Source organism: Ranitomeya variabilis, chromosome 4 (assembly GCF_051348905.1).
Source record: "Ranitomeya variabilis isolate aRanVar5 chromosome 4, aRanVar5.hap1, whole genome shotgun sequence".
NCBI lineage: Eukaryota > Metazoa > Chordata > Amphibia > Anura > Dendrobatidae > Ranitomeya > Ranitomeya variabilis.
In genome coordinates, this window is record NC_135235.1 from 448,724,829 (window position 1) to 448,745,837 (window position 21,009).

General features: G+C 43.6%; 1 protein-coding gene across 1 annotated transcript in view; it reads right to left on the reverse strand.

The window, feature by feature from the left end:
• The window catches only part of DHX35 (DEAH-box helicase 35), a 48,095-nt gene that overhangs the window by 13,550 nt on the left and 13,536 nt on the right, over window positions 1-21,009 (reverse strand). The window contains exons 10-18 of the mRNA XM_077251524.1: window positions 20,903-20,999; window positions 20,637-20,795; window positions 19,862-20,072; window positions 8,424-8,548; window positions 8,094-8,148; window positions 4,455-4,550; window positions 4,133-4,227; window positions 2,849-2,926; window positions 75-204 (exon numbers count right to left, since the gene is read on the reverse strand). Of these exons, the coding sequence (XP_077107639.1) occupies window positions 75-204; window positions 2,849-2,926; window positions 4,133-4,227; window positions 4,455-4,550; window positions 8,094-8,148; window positions 8,424-8,548; window positions 19,862-20,072; window positions 20,637-20,795; window positions 20,903-20,999 (1,046 nt within the window). The remainder of the gene's footprint in view (window positions 1-74; window positions 205-2,848; window positions 2,927-4,132; window positions 4,228-4,454; window positions 4,551-8,093; window positions 8,149-8,423; window positions 8,549-19,861; window positions 20,073-20,636; window positions 20,796-20,902; window positions 21,000-21,009) is intronic.

The following is a 21,009-nucleotide window of genomic DNA, read 5'->3' on the forward strand; positions in this document are numbered from 1 at the left end:
TAAACAGTGATTCTGTGATCACCCCCGATGCCAGCCCTGGCACACACTTTGCACATCTCCCATGCTCTGCTCACCTTCACTAGAGATCTTGGGGACTTTAAACTTGCTAAGCAGCTTTTTCAGTTGTTCCCGCACTGTGACCGCTCTGATAAGCCCCTTGTAGTTGAGAAAGTGCTGCTGACACCACTGTGAGCTCTTGTTAAACTGCAAGAAGTAGATATTTTACTAAATATACAATATCAGATGAAATAGGAGATGAACTCCAGAGTTTATAGTCCCCATGAGGAGATGTGGATAGGAGTTTTGGAATTTTAAATTTACTGTTAGCAGCAAAAAACAACACAATCACATTAGATGGCCGGCATGTACTAAAATATGGCAGTCAGAAGCTTTCTCCAAGAGCAGTAGCTAATTCCTCAAGGTTTGTAAAGTAGGACCCATGGTGATCAGCAATTGTCTTTTATCTAAAAAAAAAAAAATGGATGTCTTCATGGTAGTCATGAGACAACTCCTTGAGGACTTAAAAAGAGGTTGTCCACTAGTTTATCACTGATGACCTATTCTTAGGATAGGTCTTCAATGTCTGATCGGTTGGGGTCCGACACCCGGCACCCCCGCCATTCAGCTTCCCCCAGTATAGGTGGCCACATGATGGAAATGCTCAATTGCAGAGGTGCTCCGTCTTGTAATAGCAGCCGTGGCTGAATACTGCACATCCGCCTCCTATTCAAACATCAACCGATCATTGATTACCTATCCTAAGGATAGGTCATCAATGATAAAGCAGTTAACTTCTTTAAGGATTAGGGGATTTTCCTGTTTTTTTTTCTTCATTTTTCATCCCTGCCTTTCAAGAACCATAATTTTTTTATTTGTCCATGCTAAGACAACCCATCAGCACTCAGTGCTAATGTTTTGGAGGTGCAATGGGATTACAGAAGGCTAATCCCATCTGTTTAACCATGTACAGTACAGACCAAAAGTTTGGACACACCTTCTCATTTAAAGATTTTTCTGTATTTTCATGACTATGAAAATTGTACATTCACAGGCATTAACCTGGTCTCTAATCTGAGCTGCTGTTAACCTGAGATTTCTGAGGCTGGTGACTCGGATAAACTTATCCTCAGAAGCAGGGGTGACTCTTGGTCTTCCTTTCCTGGGGCGGTCCTCATGTGAGCCAGTTTCTTTGTAGCGCTTGATGATTTTTGCCACTGCACTTGGGGACACTTTCAAAGTTTGCCCAATTTTTCGGACTGACTGACCTTCATTTCTTAAAGTAATCATGGCCACTCGTTTTTCTTTACTTAGAATTTGTATTATGGCAAGAAAAAAAGCAGCTAACAGTCTATTCAGTAGGACTATCAGCTATGTATCCACCAGACTTCTGCACAACACAACTGATGGTCCCAACCCCATTTATAAGGCAAGAAATCCCACTTATTAAACCTGACAGGGCACACCTGTGAAGTGAAAACCATTCCCGGTGACTACCTCTTGAAGCTCATCAAGAGAATGCCAAGAGTGTGCAAAGCAGTCATCAAAGCAAAAGGTGGCTACTTTGAAGAAAAATCTTTAAAATGAGAAGGTGTGTCCAAACTTTTGGTCTGTACTGTAGATACTGTGGTCATCACTTATTAATGGATCTAAGTGGTAAACCTGAAGCCATGAGTGTTCGCTCTGATGGCTGCAGTTATCTCAGGCTTATTACACAGCCAGAACCTACTATATATGAGCTCAACTCCTGAGCCCACTTCATACAAACCCCCTGCAAACAGGATTTTACAATTCCATTTGTGGTAAGAGATTGGAGCGTTTTTGAAGTGCACACTGTATGCCATGATTAGCAGAGTGTTAACCGCTAGAAATGTGTAGGATCTGTACTTTATTGAATTTTGAGTAAAAAACTGTTTTGACACCATAAAATGAAGATGATTTTATGCTTCATCCATGTGGCTGGACTAAAGATGCATTTTTTGGATTTTCATTGGAATGCTACATATGAGCTTAGTCCGTGCCTTGGACTAAGCCTAGCTACACCCGGTGAGAGAGCAGTTTTTGCTTTTAAGAGATTAAAGAAGTTGGCCACTACATTCTATAACGCCCCCACTAATTTATACCTTTAGAGAAGTATTTTTGTAAATACCTCTTGGTGTCATCTAGGCATGTGAGTGGTGCCATCGCTGAACACTCACTCAGCATCACGTGACCCAAGCTACAGCCGCCGCTGACACCGTTGAGGTCACGTCAAGTTCCAAAATCCCTTGTATCACTCAGGTGTGACCCAGTCGCGTGCACCCCTTTTGACTGACTGGGCTGTGGGCTAAGTTTCACTGCACGTCACAGTCTAGTAACCGGAGCACACTTTCCCACTCTCCTCTGCTTTCATTAGCTAGAAGTGGTGCTGGAAACCGGGCTGTGAGGTGTAGTGAATCTCCACCCACAGTACAGTCAATCGGGACGGGGGGTGCACGCGACTGTGTCATGCCCGGGTGAGGCAAGGGATTCAAGAACTTGACGTGACTTCAATGCCGGCTGCAACCGGGGTCATATGATGCCAAGTGAGGGGTTTGCGCAACAGGCTTACATGGTTTAAATCAGTGGGGGCATTATAGAATGTTGTGGCCAACCTCTTTAAATATTACTTCCCAATCAACAAGCAAAATTGCAGGATGTAAATAAGCTGTCCAATACCGACAGCCATAGGTACTGACCCAATCATGGTTGGAGAAGCACCATTATAGACTTGAAATTGACCTGCTCACCTGATGCACATATAGCTGCACTGAAAAACTACATATAATGTACCTTGTCAATACAGAAATAAAAGGGATACATTATCCCTTACCTTAATAAAAGCCTCAAACACATTTAACATGGTCAGGTGGTCGCCCTCTTCCACTGCAAACTTTCGATGTTCTCTTGTCTGTGAGCAGAAGTTATGAAAAGTATCAGTAATAAAAAATAAAAAAAACGTAACAAAATTCAGACCTTTGCTGTTTGTAGTCAGCTTTTCACACCCAAACAGACTTTATAAAGGAACCACTCATCAGTTCCTTTTTCATATGTAATCGGTAAACGGGGCTCAAACTAACATACCGTACACTAAATCTGCCACCACTTTGGGCCATATAGTGGCTCTATGTAAGGGCACAGGAGGATTTTTGGTACTCATCATTAAATCTTTTTCTTGAAGCGTTCATTGGGGGGGGATGCAGGTAGCCATGGGTTTACGCTGCTGCCACTAGGAGGCTGACACTAGGCAAAAAATAGTTAGCTCTTCCTCAGCAGGGTACACCCACCGAATGGCACAAAGCTATTCAGTTAGTGAAAAAACAGGAGAAGCAACAAAAAGAACTGTACACAGGCCTAACAGAGGCATTCAGGCCCAACATAGGCACAATCCAGGGAGGGTGCTGTGTCCCCCATTGAAGGCTCCAAGGAAGATATTTTACAGTGAGTATCAAAAATATTTTATCACTTCACCGGGGTCCACAGGTAACCATGGGACATCATACAGCAGTCCCAAGGGAGGGAACAGAATAAACATGCTCAAATCAGGTTGGGTGACTGGCACCTGCCGCTTGAAGCACCTTTCTACATAGGCCAGCATCAGCCAAGGCCTAGCAAATCTGGGTTGCAGAGGCCTGGTGGTGAACAGCCCAGGATGTCCCCACCGGACCGGTGGAACGAGCTCTCACTCCCAAATGTGGTGGTCTATTCTTAACTCGATATAGCTGACTGGATACAGTGGGCGATAGTAGACTTGGAGGCAGGGAGACCCTTACGACAACCCTCAGGAATGACAAACAAGGCATTCAAACGTCTGAAGGATGCCTTCCTTGAGAGGTAGAGACGGAAGGCTCTGACTAGGTCCAGCTTGTGGAGAGACCATTCCAGGGGATGGACAGGAGACGGGCAGAAGGAAGGACAATATCCTCATTGATATAGCTGATGAGCTTTGTGCCAGTTGGTGGGTGTATCCTGCTGTGGAGGAGCTCTTTTTTTTGCCTAGTGTCAGCCTCCTAGAGACAACAGCATACACCCATGGTTACCCGTGTCCCCCCCAACGAAGTGATAAAGAAATGACAGACATCTTCCGTTTCATTATAGTGTCTTTCTCGGCACTTACCGCTACAGCTTTCTGGTTTGAAGGAACCACAAACACATTCTGAATTTGCATCATTGCCGCAATGCTTAAAATTTCAGCAGAACATCCAAAATTACCTGTGATTGGAAAACAGTACATTCACCTTGAGACTGATAACGAAAGCAATCTGCCCACAGAGGTCACATATGTAAGCAAAACACAGAAAATAATTATCTGCATGTTGGATGTGCAATGGTTAACCACAGCTGATCGGGTCCATTGCCATTTTGTTTCATCCATCGAGACATTTCATATTCTGTTAGAAATATTTTCATATAGTTATAAATGCTCTCTTAAAACTTACCAGACTCCAGCAGCATCTTGGCAAACATTGGGTTCAGTGGGAACTCTGCCATTCTCACACCAAGGGGCTCAGTCAAACGACAGTGCTTGTCCAAACCTACAAGAGGGGAGGAAATACTTAACGTTCAGCAAAAATGGAAATATTGAAGATTTTAAAGGAATGAATAAATGAATATAATATAAGATAAAATAAAATAATACATAAATATGCACTGTACAAATATATATGTACACACAGATGCATACATACATACATACACACACACACAGATCAAAAAAATTAAGGGAACACAAACAACACAATGCTACTCCAAGTCAATCACACTTCTGTGAAATCAACCTGTCCAGTTAGGAAGCAAAACCGACTGTGAATCAATTTCTCCTGCTGTTGTGCAAATGGAACAGACAACAGGTAGAAATTATAGGCAATTAGCAAGACAACCCCTATAAAAGGAGGGGGTTCTGCAGGGGGTGACCACATTTCTCTGTTCTTATCTTTTGCCTGTTTGCATTTTGTCACTAGTCTCACCCCTAGAGGTACTCACAGAAGTTGCTCAGGTAGTGCAGCTCATCCAGGATGGTACATCAATGCGAGCTGTGGCAAGAAAGGTAGCTGTGTCTGTCAGCGTAGTGTCCAGAGCATTAAGCAAATACCAGGAGACAGGCCAGTACACCAAGAGACGTAGAGTGGGCCATAGGAGGGCAACAACCCAGAATCAAGACCATTGCCTCCTCCTTTGTGCAAGGAGGAACATCAGAAGTGCCAGAGCCCTGCAAAATGACCTCCAGCAGGACACAAACATCCATGTGTCTGCTCAATCTGTCAGAAACAGACTCCATGAGGGTGGTATGAGGGCCCGACATCCACAAGTGGGTGTTGTGCTTACAGCCCAACACCGTGCAGAGCAATTGGCATTTGCCAGAGAACACCAAGAATGGCATATTCGACATTGGCACCCCGGGCTCTTCACGGATGAGAGCATGTTCACACTGTGCACATGTGACAGAGTCTGGAAATGCAATGGAGAATATTCTGCTGCCTGAAACATCCTTCAGCATGACCGGTTTGGCAGTGGGTCAGTAATGGTGTTGGGTGGCATTTCTTAAGAGGGTCACACAGCCCTCCATGTGCTCGCCATAGGTAGCCTGACTGCCATTAGATACCGAGATGAGATCCTCAGACCCCTTGTGAGGCCATATGCTGGTGCGGTTGGCCTTGGGTTCCTCCTAATGCAGGACAATGCCAGACCTCATGTGGCTGGAGTGTGTCAGCAGTTCCTGCAAGATGAAGACATTGAAGCTATGGACTGGCCCGCCCGTTCCCCAGACCTGAATCTGATTGAACACATCTGGGACATGATGTCTCACACCATCCACCAATGTCACGTTGCACCACAGACTGTCCAGGAGTTGGCGGATGCTTTAGTCCAGGTCTGGGAGGAGATCCCTCAGGAGACCATCCGTCGCCTCATCAGGAGCATGCCCAGGAGTTGTAGGGAGGTCATACAGGCACGTGGATGCCACACACACTACTGAGCATCATTTCCTTGTCTTGAGGCATTTCCACTGAAGTTGGATTAGCCTGAAATTTGATTTTCCACTTTGATTTTGAGTATCATTCCAAATCCTGACCTCCATAGGACATTAAAATTGATCAATGTAATAAATTATGTTTTATTGTTCTCAAAACATTCCACTATGTAATGAATAAAGATTTGCAACTAGAATATTTTATTCAGTTATATCTAGGATGTGGTATTTTAGTGTTCCCTTTAGTTTTATAGCAGTGTATGTACACACACATTTGTACAGTTTATACATATATGTAAAATATATTGTATCTAGGTTTATACAGACACACACACACACACACTCCACACACTATGTTACAATGCTATAAATTAGCAACTAACGGGAACAAAATCCCATCATGGAGAAGCAGAAAAGCCTTGAAAGACCAAATCTCCCGAGTTTCTCCGTTTCCCTCTTCAAACACTATTCCCTGTGTAAGGCCACATTCACACATTCAGTATTTGGTCAGTATTTTACATCAGTATTTGTGACTAAATACTGAACGTGTGAACATGACCTAAACTTGAGAAACACAGAGTACAGACCTTACAGAGACTTGCAGTTCAAATTAGCTAGTAAGACAGAATGAACTAGATAGACAAGCCAGCACTTACAGCATGGTGTTAAAGGGAACCCGACACCTGACAGACCAACGGCAACACGAGTCAGAATCTGGCTGCATGACAGCGTCTTAAAAGAAAACATGCTTTAATCATCCTCTCCCAGCACCACTCCAGAAGACTGACAGATCACTCCCATAGGGAGACTTGTCAATTAACTCGAGCAGTGCTGGGACAAGCCAACCGGGGACGGAAGAAATCGACTAGTTTTGCCTCCAGATATAGTCCCCGGCCAGATCTTTACAGTATATGCTCTCTGAAATGTAAGAAAAATATACCTGGCAGCAATGATGGAGTCCAGGCTGCAATTAATGCTGCCTATGGTTTGGGCAGCATGACTCAAGTGACAAGTTCCTTTTAATTTAGAATGAAGTACAGTAGAAAGATTCAGAACCTTACAAAGGCTGATCAAAAATGAAGTTGAGTTACTTTCTGTAATTACACTTGAACTTCTTTGCCATGCTTCCAGGATACATTTGCAGCACTGCCGGAAAGTGCTTCATCTGTTGGACTGCACTACCGGCTCATACATTATAATGCAGCTTGGCTAATTTGTTTCATTTTTCTTGCTTTATCCTGACTAATCTCTGTATTATTAACATTTATTCCACCTGCACAGCACTGACGGATATAAGAGTATAGAAAACAAATCCTAACCATTTATCAGAAACAGCTACATAGCAAATTAGTATGTTATTAATTGCCGATAATCAACCATACACAAGTGTAGACGAATGTAAAAAGTTTGTGCTTTGCACCTTTTCACCCGGTTTGCAACATATTACAATAGCAGATGAGATCTTAAAGGGATTTTCCAGGCTTTGGTCAAAAATCTGAAGTTACTCTAGGGTACAGCAGACTGCTGAATGGTGATAGTGTGTGGTTCACATGCTGCCCACATTCCACAGTGAGAGTGTGTGGTCATATAACAGGATGTATGCAATTGTATACATGTGGTCACTAGTGATGAGCGAACGTGCTAGTATAACACCTAATACTCGGGTGCTACATGAGTGCCTTCGGCGTGCTCGAAAAATATGTTTAAGTTCCTTCGCCTGCATGTATTGCGGTTTTAGAACAGCCTCGAGACATGCAGCCGTGGGGACTCAAACATATTTTTCGAGCACGCTGAAGACACTTAGCACATGAGCATGCTCAGATAACACCTTATGTGAGCATGGTCACTCATCACTAGTGGTCACATGAATGCTGACTTACAAACAGTAATGGCAGTTGTTTGTCCCAAAACGTGGAGAACCCCTTTAAGAAATCATAAGAACATAACGAGAAAATAAATCTGCAGACACTGACAGTAAGTGCAGATTTGAAATCAGCAGCACATACATTTCACCCTATGCAACAAATCCTAAAACATGCAGACTTTGCGGCATCTAATCCGTGGTGTGGAGGTACCCTTAATCGTGCATCACAACGAATATAAGCCTCACCTCCTAATGCATAAAGCAGCTCCAGGGCCTGGACCATAGACTGGGCTGGCGGTGGCTGGGAAGGGAAACAGAAGGTACTGAACACATTATCTACATGATCATAGTAAACGTCATTATATAGAAATGTGAGATACAGCCCAACACAGAATTTAGGTAAAGGGGATAGTCATCCAAAACGATCTATATCAGAATGGCCTGATCAGCTGCTAACACGGCAGCTCCCATATTAACAGGGTGGTCATTTTACCCCCTTGGCATAAAAATTGCTAAAAATTAAGTGACAGGTTCCCTTTAATACTGATCATATTGTTCCATAGTCTCTTCACTCACTGACAAGAAGTGGAAGCGCAGGACATTGTCAATACCCAGGGCTTTTAGTTGTAGGATCACAGGCGACAGGTTACTCCTTTGCATCTCAGGGACAGTAGAAGGGGGCAGCTTCTGGAAATCCTCCTCTAGGAGCGACAAAAAGACATCAGAAGTGTAAATTTATGAGGTGTTCACTCCTGACTCATGTAGTTGGCAGTAGTCCCCAATTTATCTCATGTCCTATGATATAAAGGGTAAATCTCATCATAATGACCTTCTCGCCTGTAATGTGACCTATCAGTGGAGGACATCGCTGACTCCGAAGCTCAGAACACTACAGATTTCTAACCTGAAAATGGTTTAACACCTCTTTTGGTGCCATTATGGGATTCTTCAAGTAAAAATTCTGACACAGCGTTCTAAGAAAATCAATAGGAAGTGGGCGAAGATGATGAGAAACAGAGATCTCTAAACAGTACTCAAGGGGTTCAAGCTCACTAAAGCGAGACTGACGTTCCTACTGTGATCTCTGAATATATCAGAATTAGTGATGAGCGAACGTGCTCGGGTAACTTCTGTGGTATCCAAGTATCTTGGGTATATTATGTTCGAGTCCCCGCAGCTGCATGATTGGCGGCTGTTATAGACACAACACATGTGGGGATATCCTAACAAACAGGCAGTCCCCACATGTTGTGTCTAACAGCCGCAAATAATGCAGCTGCGGGGACTCGAACATAATATATGAGCACTGCCAGATGCTCGCAAAACATCCGAGCATGCTCGGGTAAGACGTTATCCGAGAACGTTCACTTATCACTAACCAGAATATCATTCCTCTGGATTTCTGTCTTAACTTTTTTTTCCTTTTTTAGATAGTCCATAACATAGCTCCTTAAATCCAGTCAACCATGGAGCAGTACTGAAATAGTCACTTGCCCATTTACACATTACTAATGTATTAGGGTGCATCATTGCAGCGAGTTTCCCTTTTTCAGCGTATTCTTTGATGTATTGGTATAATAACTTCCTGAGTGAGAAGCTGAATCACAATGGATACACCCTTGAAATTTACTCATAAGGAAAACTGGGCCATCATCAAGGAAACGATAGGCAGACTGGGCCATAATGGGTTAAAATCCACCTGTCATAAGGAGGGGACAGTAATTAGTATATCATTTACAATCTCCGGATGCTATTGGAGGTATAACTGGAAGAATCTTCACCTGTTATGGAAATTAGGTTACTAGCACTTCTTTCATTATGATTTTTATTGTTTGGTTTTTTTTTACTCATGTTTTTATGGCATTTTGGAAGTTGAGTTTTTTTGTCATATTTTGGTGTATAATGTTTTAAATAAAGTTGCTTTGTTTTTGATACTTCCTGGTATTTGGCTTTGACAAAACTTTATTAACATAGTCATGTGTGGACTAGATTTGCTTTTCCGCTGCGGAAACGCGCTAAATGTACAGAGAATGCATATTTTACGCATTCAATGCAATTCTTCAGAGAAAATCCACACAAAACTCGGCGTACCAGCAAAAGAAATTGACAAGTTGCAGTTCCGTTCATGAAGGGGCATGACATTTCTATAAATCCCTCCACTTTGCTGGAAGGACAAGATGCTGAGGGTCTATCATATCATACACCACGCTGTATGGAACGGAGTACTGGTGGTTTACAAATGCTAGGTACGGTAATTCCCAGAGCCAAGGGAAGAAATAAGCAGGACTATGGACACAGAAAAATATGTAAAAAAAAAATCCAAAATTACACCCATATTCAGGCACCCCATTACCAATTTAAATAGCCTGCTTAGCGCAGCTAAGGGTTCCTCATGCTGTGCTTTAGGCTATGTGCACACGTTGCGGATTTACAGTACAATGTAAATCAATGGAAAAAAAAAATGCTGTGCTAATGGTGCGGAAAACTCCGCACTGAAAACGCTGCAGGTTAAAAAAAGGAGCATGTCATTTTTGTGTGCGGATCTGCAGCGTTTCTGCACCCATTGACTTTCATTGAGTCGGGTACATCCGCAGCAAAACCGCAGATCTAAAAAAGATCTGCGGTTTTGCTGTGAGAAACGCTGTAGATTGGGAGGGGGAAAGAGTGCGTGGGCGGAGACTGTGTGTGCGGGGAAGATGTGTGTGTCTGTGTGCGGCAATCGCGAGGGTCTGCGGGGATCGCGGGGCTGCTGGGGGTCTGCGCCGGGCTGTCGGGGTTCTGCGCCGGGCTGTCGGGGGCCTGCACCGGGCTGTCGGGGGTCTGCGGCGGGCTGTCGGGGGTCTGCAGCGGGCTGTGGGGGGTCTGCAGCGGGCTAAGGGGGGTCCTTGGGGGTGTGTGCGCGTGCAGGCATCGTCCGATGGGACTACAAGTTCCATCGGGCTATGCCTGCTACAGTGACAGTGATTGACACATTAGCCAATGATGGGACAGTAGTAGTCCCATCATCCGGCTAATGTGTTGAATGTAAAAAAAAACAAAAACCACAAACATACATATTACATACAATATACATACTACATACATACATACATACATACATACAACATATGACAGAACATACAACATATGACATACATACTACATACAATACATACATACAATACATTCATACATTACATACATATAGACATACAGTACATATGACAGAGTACATACTCACCATCACTTGTCACTTTGTTCCCCGAAGCTAGTGTCACCTGTAAAAAATATTAAAATAACAAACAATATACTCCCTGATCTGCAGAAATCCACGAGTGTCCCACAACGATCTCCCGTGGAGAGCAGCAGCATCAGCTGATGCGACCGCTCTCTAGGGGCTCCAGGAATACAATGACGGGAGGAAGGTATCCTTCCGCAGTGTATTCCTCCGCCACTGTAAAAAATAATCCCTAGTCTCACTTTTGGCACTGCTGTGTGAGAAAGTTCGCACGCAGCAAATGCCATAAAGTGAGACCAGTGAACTACAGTAACCTCTCAGTGATGCACTGCAGGAGCCATTGTCTCCTGTCAGTGTGTCACTGGAGGTCCTATAGAGCAGTGACATCACCCAATGTCACTGTTCTATAGGGGAGATCGTCGTGGGACACTCGTTATTAATTGGACTGCGTCGGACAGGGAGTATACGGTTTATTATTGTACGTTTTTTTCAGGCGCTGAAGTATGGTAAATATGGTTAAATTAAGAATAATAAAATACTTTTTTCTGGCTGTGTCTTTATTTATTTATTTTTTTAACCCTTTCACTACTCTAGGATTAATAATGGATAGGCGTCTTATTGACGCCTCTCCATTATTAACCCGGCTTAATATCACCTAACAATAGCAAGGTGACATTAACCCCTTATTACCCCATATCCCACCGCTACTCGGGAGTGGGAAGAGAGGGGCTAAGTGCTGGAATTGGCGCATCTCAGATGCGCCATTTCTGGGGCGGCTGCGGACTGGTATTTGTAGCCGGGGGAGGGGCAATATCCATGGCCCCTCTCTAGGCTATGAATATCAGCCCGCAGCTGTCTGCGTAGAATTTCTGGCTGTAAAATATAGGGGGACCCCACGTCATTTTTTTTGGTCCCCCTATTTTAACAGCCAGTAAAGGCTACGCAGACAGCTGCGGGCTGATATTCATAGCCTGGAAAGGGGCCATGTGTATTAACCCCTTCACAGGCTACAAATATTGGCCCCGGGCCGTCGGCTCTCCCCCTCTGGTGCAGATAATTGGGCGGGAGCCCACGCCGTTATTTGTCCCGTTTTTTTCTTTATGTTCATTAATCAACATCGGCCTATCTACGGATATATCTATAGACTAGATGGTGGCCCGATTCTAACGCATCGGGTATTCTAGAATATGTATGTATGTATGTATGTATGTATGTATGTATGTATGTATGTATGTATGTATGTATGTATGTATGTATGTATGTATGTATGTAGCAGCCACACTACACACAGTATATAGCACAGCCCACGTAGTATAGCACAGCCATGTAGTATATAGCACAGCCACGTAGTATATAGCACAGCCACGTAGTATATAGCACAGCCACGTAGTATATAGCACAGCCACATAGTATATAGCAGCCACATAGTATATAGCACAGCCACGTAGTATATAGCACAGCCACGTAGTATATAGAAGCCACGTAGTATATAACACAGTCATGTAGTATATAGCATCACGTAGTATATAACAGCCACGTAGTATATAACACAGCCCACGTAATATATAGCCCAGCCAACGTAGTATATAACACAGCCCATGTAATATATAGCACAGCCAACGTAGTATATAACAGCCCACGTAGTATAACACAGCCCACGCAGTATATAACACAGCCCACGCAGTATATAACACAGCCCACGCAGTATATAACACAGCCCACGCAGTATATAACACAGCCCACGCAGTATATAACACAGCCCACGCAGTATATAACACAGCCCACGCAGTATATAACACTGCTCACGTATTATATAACACTGCCCAAGCAGTATATAACACAGCCCACGTAGTATATAACACAGGCACGTAGTATATAACACTGCCCATGCAGTATGTAGCACAGCCCACGCAGTACATAACACAGCCCTCGCAGTATATAACACAGCCCACGTAGTATATAGCAATGTGGTTACGATATCCCTGTTAAAAATAAAAAAAAATTAAAATAAAAAAGTTATATACTCACCTTCCGTCGGCGGGCTGGATCCAGGCGAGGCGTTTAGCGATGCTCCTCACGACGTTCTGGTCCCAAGAATGCATTGCGGTCTCGCGAGATGATGCGTAGCGGTCTCGCGAGAGCGCTACGTCATCATCTCGCGACCCTGCAATGCATGGCCCGGAGCGTCGCGAGGAGCGGGAAAGGCCCCGGAAGGTGAGTATATCACGATTTTTTATTTTTTAAATTATTTTTAACATTAGATCTTTTTACTATTGGAGTATGGAGCGGGCACTGACGGCAGGGGAGTAGGGAGCGGCCATTTCACCAATCAGCAACTTGGGATTTCCGTGACAGACAGAAAGACGGAAGTGACAGTTAGACAATTATATAGTAGATACATAGATGTTTCTATCCATATATCTATCTGGCTAATTTCACACATCAGGTTTTTGCTGTCAGGCACAATCCGGCAAGTTTTGAAAAAAAACGATCCGCTTTTTTTTCTGCTGGATCCATTTTTTCTCATAGAGTTGTATTAGCGCCGCATTGCGCCTGATGGCCACACGTTTCATCCGTTCTTTGCCGGATCCGTCAAAAAAAGCTGTTTACGCCGGACGGAAAACACATACAGAGGAACAGTTTTTCTGTCCGGCGAAAAAACGCACAGCGACGGATCCCGCGACAAACGTATGAAACTGAGATGTTAAATGATGAATCCGGCCTCCGAATCCATTTTTTCATGCATGTTTCCATTAAAATCATGCACATTTTCTGTTCGCTCTCTCTTTTTTTTTAAAAAAAAAAAAGGATCAGTTGCATCAGTTTTTCACCATTTGCAACGGATCCGTTTTTTCAAAACTTCGCCGGATCCTGCCTGACGGAAACAAACTGATGTGTGAAAGTAGCCTAACTATCCATATATCCATCTACATCTATCCATCTCATTCCTTCTATCTATCTATCTCAGGCCGGCGTCACACTTAGCGTAGGAAAATACGGTTTGTTTTTTACTGGCGCAATATGCAGAAATGTTCCCAAAACAGTATGTAATCCGTTGGCAAGACTTTCATGGGATTTTTGCGCAATACGCTGACAAACGCAGCATGCTGCAATTTTCTACGCCCGTAAAATGCGGCTGCAAAATATACGGCAGATAGGAGCTGGGTCATAGAGAATCATTGGTCCATGTGCAATGCATTGTTTTTGCGCCTCTCATACGTCCGTAAAACTCTCTAGTGCGACGCCGGCCTCATTCCTTCTATCTATCTATCTATCTATCTATCTATCTATCTCATCCTGCTGTCTGTCTGTCTGTCTGTGTGTAATGGAGTGTGGGTTAGACAAATGTAAAAGGAGGTTGGACAAGAAATTACATCACAAATCTTTTTTTTTTGTCAATAATAGATCTTTATTTAGCTTTCAAAAACGCATACAAATCCGCATGGAAAAAACGCATCAAAAACGCACCTGCGTTTTCTGGCAAGAGAGGGAATAATCTGCAGCAGAAATTCCTAAGGGTACGTGTCCACGTTCAGGATGGCCGGTGGTTTGGACGGAGCAGCAAACTCGCTCCGCCCCCGTCTGGAGACGCGATGATGCCGGATGTGTTCATTGCACACATCCGGAATCATCGCACCCCATACATAGGTCCCTATGTTTTACCTTGCGGCGGCGCAGTGGCGCCGCAAGGTAAACGGACATGCTGCGGTCTAAAAAGAAGCGCCGCATGTCCGGAATCGCAGGGCCGCCGGATGCGTGTTACCACGCATAGTGGAGATGGGATTTCATAAAATCCCCACCACTATGCTGTAACATCTGGACGCTGCGTGTTTGACGCTGCGTCTCTATGCAGCGTCAAACACGCAGCGTTTCCTGAATGTGGAAACATACCCTTAGGGTATGTGTCCACGATCAGGATGGCCGGCGGTATCGTCGGAGCGGCAAACCCGCTCGGCGCTAAGCCCCGCCTCCTTCTGGGACGCAATGATGCCGGATGTGTTCATTGCACACATCCGGCATCATCGCACCCCTCGCATAGGGCCCTGTGTTATTCCTTGCGGCGGCGCAGCGTCGCCGCAAGGAACACGGACATGCTGCGATCTTAAAAGACGCGCAGCATGTCCGGAGTCGCAGGGCCGACGGATGCGTGTTACCACGCATAGTGGAGACGGGATTTAGATTTCATAAAATCCCCTCCACTATGCTGGAACATCTGGACGCTGCGTCAAACACGCAGCGTTTCCTGAACGTGGACACGTACCCTCAGGCTAATCTGCAACGTGTGCACATACCCTTACACAGCAATTATTCCAATGGGTGATGTATAAGGCTATGTTCACACGTTGCCGTTTTTTTCAGCAGGTAAAACCCGCTCTCTTGGCAGTAAGGAAGCAGCTTACAAAAAGCAGGATTACCTGCGTTTTTTGCTGCCTTTTTGCACTTCCTTGTTTTCTATGGGTGAAAAAAACACTGCTAAAATGCAGACAGAAGTGACATGCTGCAGTTTGCAAAAACACAGTTTTCCAATTCAGTCAGGAAAAAAAAAAAACCAGTGTGTGTGCGTGAGATTTCTGAAATCCCATAGCTTTTGCTGGTACTGTAAAACGCAGCTTAAAATTTGCATAAAAAAAAAATGCAGCAAAAACGCAAAGTGTGTACATAGCTGAACACCTCACTTCACCTGTAGTAGCGTTACAGGCAGAATGACACATTAGCAGCAATTCTGCAGATTACACCAACTCACTGGAGACACGTCCCGCGAGCCGGACGCGACGTCGGCAATACCATGCATGCTGTTCTAGTCTGCTGGCGCTACCTGTGTGGAATGAAAATCTTTAAACAAACTTCATGATTGGCTCCCTTTTCTTTAAAAACCTGACACTACACCTCCTCATCACCCTCGTCAAAGCCAAGGCGAAACGCGCGTTGGGCAGGTGCAGGTCCGCTCAGGGGATTGTATTGACTGGTCAGCACTCTGCACTAGCACCTTGTATGCAATAGTACTTTAGTATGCTGACTATCCTTACCGCATGGGGTTTGGATATATTATTATTTATGCTAATCCCGTGCTCCATATCCGCAGTCCTTACTTGGTTCTGACAATAGGATTTTCCTTTATATTATTACTACTGATTTTTGGAACGGTGGATTATCAATCTGTAGGAATCCAGCAGCTGACCATGTCATCATTACCATTATTAACGGATACATGATATTAGTATAGTACATCTCATTTGTGATATATTTATTTCTATCAGGACACAACACCTTTGGATAGAGATATAGATAGATTATATATATATATATATATATATATATATATCACAAATTATTATTGCTGTTACAGTGTTTCTTTGTAGCACAATTTGTTCTCCTTTACTTATATACTGTTGTGCGCTATAAAATTCAGTAATATCTATAATTTTTATATACATACACCCTGTCTATTGTCCCGCATTTCTTGTTGCCACCTGGTGTTTTTTTTTAATGTTATTACAATTGTAAATTACATTTGCTGTTAATTCCAGTAATCACTTATGCCTTATATAATTTGGTTGTGTCTTATATTTATAGGTTTTTAATTTCAGTGGATACACAACATTTGTATTTATTCATAAATTTTTGCTTACTCACTGGAGGGTCCAGCAGGACGACGCCTTGTGACTAGAGATGGGTGGACACATGGATGTTTGGTTCCGGCCGAACCATTACAAAAAGTTCAGGTTTGGGTACCAGAACAGTACCCGGGCCCCATTCACTTGAATGGCGGGCCCGAGCACACAGTGTTTGCTGTGCTGTAATGTGCATGACAGACCGGCAAACAGAGCTTCTGATTGGCGGTGAAATAATCCCTGCTGGTCAGAGAGCCGCGGTTCCCACGCTGTCAAAGGACAGCATGAGCGTGCAGCTGTGATCGGAGGTATAAAGTTTACCTCCGGCCACTGGTGTCAGCTGATGGGACTACTGCTCCCATCAGCCGACAACTGTGGCTGCTAATACAGTGAAGGCAGGAACAGATGTTGGGAGGTTTCCTCAGCCGGCTCCTGTGCTGTAAACAAATAATAATAATAATAATAATAATAATAAAAAGGTATGGTTTCGCTGTATTTTTAATAACCAGACAGGCAAAACTCACAGCTGGGGGCTGCAACCCTCAGCTGTCAGCATGGCTAGTTATCAAGAATAAAGGGGTCCCATGCCGTTTTTAAATGATTAAATAATGTTAAAAAACGGCACGGGGTCCCCCCCATATTTGACAACCAGCCTTGCTAAAGCAGACAGCTGGGGGCTGGTATTCTCAGGCTGCTAAGGGGCCATGGATATTGGCCCCCCAGCCTCAAAATAGCAGATTATTAGATGCACTAATTCTGATGTTTTGCCCGGCTCTTCCCACTTGCCCTTTAGTGGTGGCGAGTGGGGTTCATATTTGTGGGGTTGATGTCACCTATGTATTGACATTAAGTTCACGGCTTAGTAATGGAGAGGCGTCTATAAGACACCTAACCATTACTAATCCTGTAGAGGTATGGTAAATACAGTGCCTTGCGAATGTATTTGGCCCCTTGGAACTTTTCAACCTTTTCCCACATATCATGCTTCAAACATAAAGATACCAAATGTAAATTTTTGGTGAAGAATCAACAACAAGTGGAACACAATTGTGAAGTTGAACGAAATTTATTGGTTATTTTAAATTTTTATGGAAAATCAAAAACTGAAAAGTGGAGAGCGCAATATTATTCGGCCCCTTTACTTTCAGTGCAGCAAACTCACTCCAGAAGTTCATTGCGGATCTCTAAGGGTATGTGCACATGTTGCAGATTTGGCTGCGGATCCATGTTCCGAGTCCCCACGGCGGCATGTCTCGCAGCTGTTCGACAACCACAACGCATGCAGAAGCGCGGACTCACACATGTAATTCCAGCATGCTAAAGTCACTCAGTTAGCACATGAGCATGCTGAGATAACACCTTATCCAGGCACATTCACTCATCACTAGTCTCTGCATATTGCACTAATCTCAATATACCCATCTATGACTGGGATCTATACATACATCTCTGCCTAACAATCAATCCTTCCCAATATGACAGTATATTAGGACACATGTCTAGTCCCATTAGTGACTTGCATAATAAAAAGAGTGATAAGACATATAATTCCTTACAATTATATTAGGATAAAGCATCCATAAATGCATGATTACACAAGAATGAAGATCTGACCACGTGCATCCTCAATTATTCCTGCTGCGGAGAAAAGCCGAGAGTGCCAGGATGTTATTACTTGAATCATTTGGTTATTATGGCGGGAGAGACGGTTGGTTCTATTAAGTTTTGAAAAGTCCCGCAGTGACACACCTGTGAGTGTGAGGGGTGCGAGCGACGTGATACAGCATGTGCAATGCATAGGCAGGGCGGCTGTACGCTATAATCCAAAGACGATTGTATTCAGCAGCCTGAGGCTGGATGGGAAGGGCCGAGGAGGATTAGGAAACAAGTGTGGGTATTAGGAGATATGCTTTATGTCTACGTGACTGTTGGAATTATTTCAGTTTATGTCTGTTTTCATGTATTGAGAATGATCTCACACAGCACCAGAAACATCCCATTGTCTGAAAACTTCTATACAAAGATCCCACCCTGTTAGAGACGAATGGTGCTACATAGACGCCACTTATTTCCAGTGTCTGTCACCGGTCGCTTTAAGCCAGGTGCATACAATCATAAAAGAAAACATTCAAGTTTCATCCGGAAAACGGAAAATTAAAACGGAAACTAGTGAATGCTGCGATTTTTTTTTGCGCATCGGTCCACAAAAAAGAAAAAAAAAAAAAAAAAAAAGGTCATCTGCACTGAACCATTGAACAATATACCCATACCTATACTAGAGCTAGAGACACTTGGCAGATGTGTGCTGAAGAGTTTTTGTAAGTATGTGAGTGAATGTCAATTAAAAATTACAATTCTGGACTCATTACTTATATACGGTAATATAATAATTCTATATTTTGATAGATCAGAGTTTTATGGGCATGCTGATACCAAATATGTTTATTTTTTCCTTCTTTTATTTCTAATGGGATATTTTTATTTAGTTTTTTTTCTTTCAAATATTTTAAATCTTTTATTACTTTATTTTTCAGTCTCTTTAAGAAAACTTGAACCTGCGCAAGTCCAATCGCTTATACTATATACTGCAATATCTTAATATTGCATTTTAAAATGTTAATTTTGGTCCCTTATGCAGCTCGCTTCTACCAAGTACCAAGATGATGAAGACGAGAGCCTTCAGCATGTCCCCCACTGGCATGGTAACTCATCAGTCACCGGTTACAGGATCATGGGTGCCGATGGGAGCTGATGTGCTCATGCGTACGCCAGGGCGTGTTCCATTTAAATACCGTTGTTCAAGATTGACAGCAGCATATAAATGGTTAACAGCAGCTGTAAGAGATAGATGTTTACATCAGTCGCTTGTAGACGGAACTCCTGAGCCCCTCCACACTGGTGGACCCCTTCCCAGGACATTAAGTCATGCAAAAAGGCGCTAAATGGTTTGCTTTTTTTACATCTCTGCCCTAACTAACTTGACCTGCAGATCAGTCTTCCATTAGCCTATGATCACTTTTCTTTAGTAGTGTATCAGCTGCATTAAGATAAGAGTGACCAGACATTTTGATAGACACAGCCTTGACTCACATTATTAGGCTTGTAATGGCAACAGAGCACCAAGTAATCTGAGATAGATAGATATTATACATAGACACACAATAGAACATGAATATATACATTACCAGTATATAACCTATAACATTGTCCAGATCGGTTCCGCCCGCTGCGTCCAGCCCTTTGATTGGCTGATGCTTGTGAAACAGGTACTAAGACAAGCGATTCCACAGCACGCTTGGGGTCATATGCTCGCAGCTTAACAAACCCGCAGTCTATTACAAAGGAGATCCCATTTATAGTGATGGACGTCTCTGCAATGTTTGTGGCAACAACTACCTAAGAAAGAGAGGAAAAAATATGATAATATGTAACAAAGCAAACATTTGACTTTCTTAAAGGGACCCGGTCATGTAAAAAAAAAAAAAAAACATATTAACCTGCAGATATGGGGTTAATCTGCAGGTTAATAGCGTTCTAAAGCCGTGCGACTGCCAAACCTAGAGCCCCACTGCCGGGATCAAAGGAGCTATATTACTCCCAGTAGCTTCGTCACCACTCAGCACACATTGAGGGGCGGCGGTAACTACAATCGGGTACAGACTGAAAGCCAGCTCTGCAGTGCATCAGAGCCGAGTCCACGGTAAATCAGTACCGGGGCAAGGTAACAGCCGCTCCTCAGTATGTATTGATCGGTTACTGAAGCATCACCAGCTGCACCTCTATGACCGAAAGTAGGAGGCTGCCGGGTGCACTAATGTTCATTTCCTACCAGCAGCAGGGCTTTCAGTGCAGTGGCCGGTCAGCTTTAGAACGCTATATATCATCAGATTAATAGCAGCTTTTTGACATGACAGGTTCCCTTTAAACAAGAATCCCTCAGTCCTGCAGCGCCAGTCCTACCTTTCTGACATTTTGGGGGGCTCTCTCAAACACTTTCATCTGTTCTGAAGCAGGGAGCCCAGCGTACATGGGGAGGACACGCAGGTGCTTCTTCATGCCTGAGCGAGCAAGAATACGGGCCTGTTCTACCAACATGGACACCACACTTTCCACCTCTTCCTGATTATGAGAGATGAAAATGCATTAGATAGAGAAGGGGAAAACTAAACCAACCTAAACAAATTAAATCTTTCATGTAATAAAATAATGTTTAGGATTATTAGTACCTGTCCTGTAAGGAAAGCAAGAATGTCCCCCTCCATGTCACTCTGGTGGATCTTCATGACCGTCTGTACAGTGGACTTCAAGTAATCTGGAACAGGGCTGGAACAGG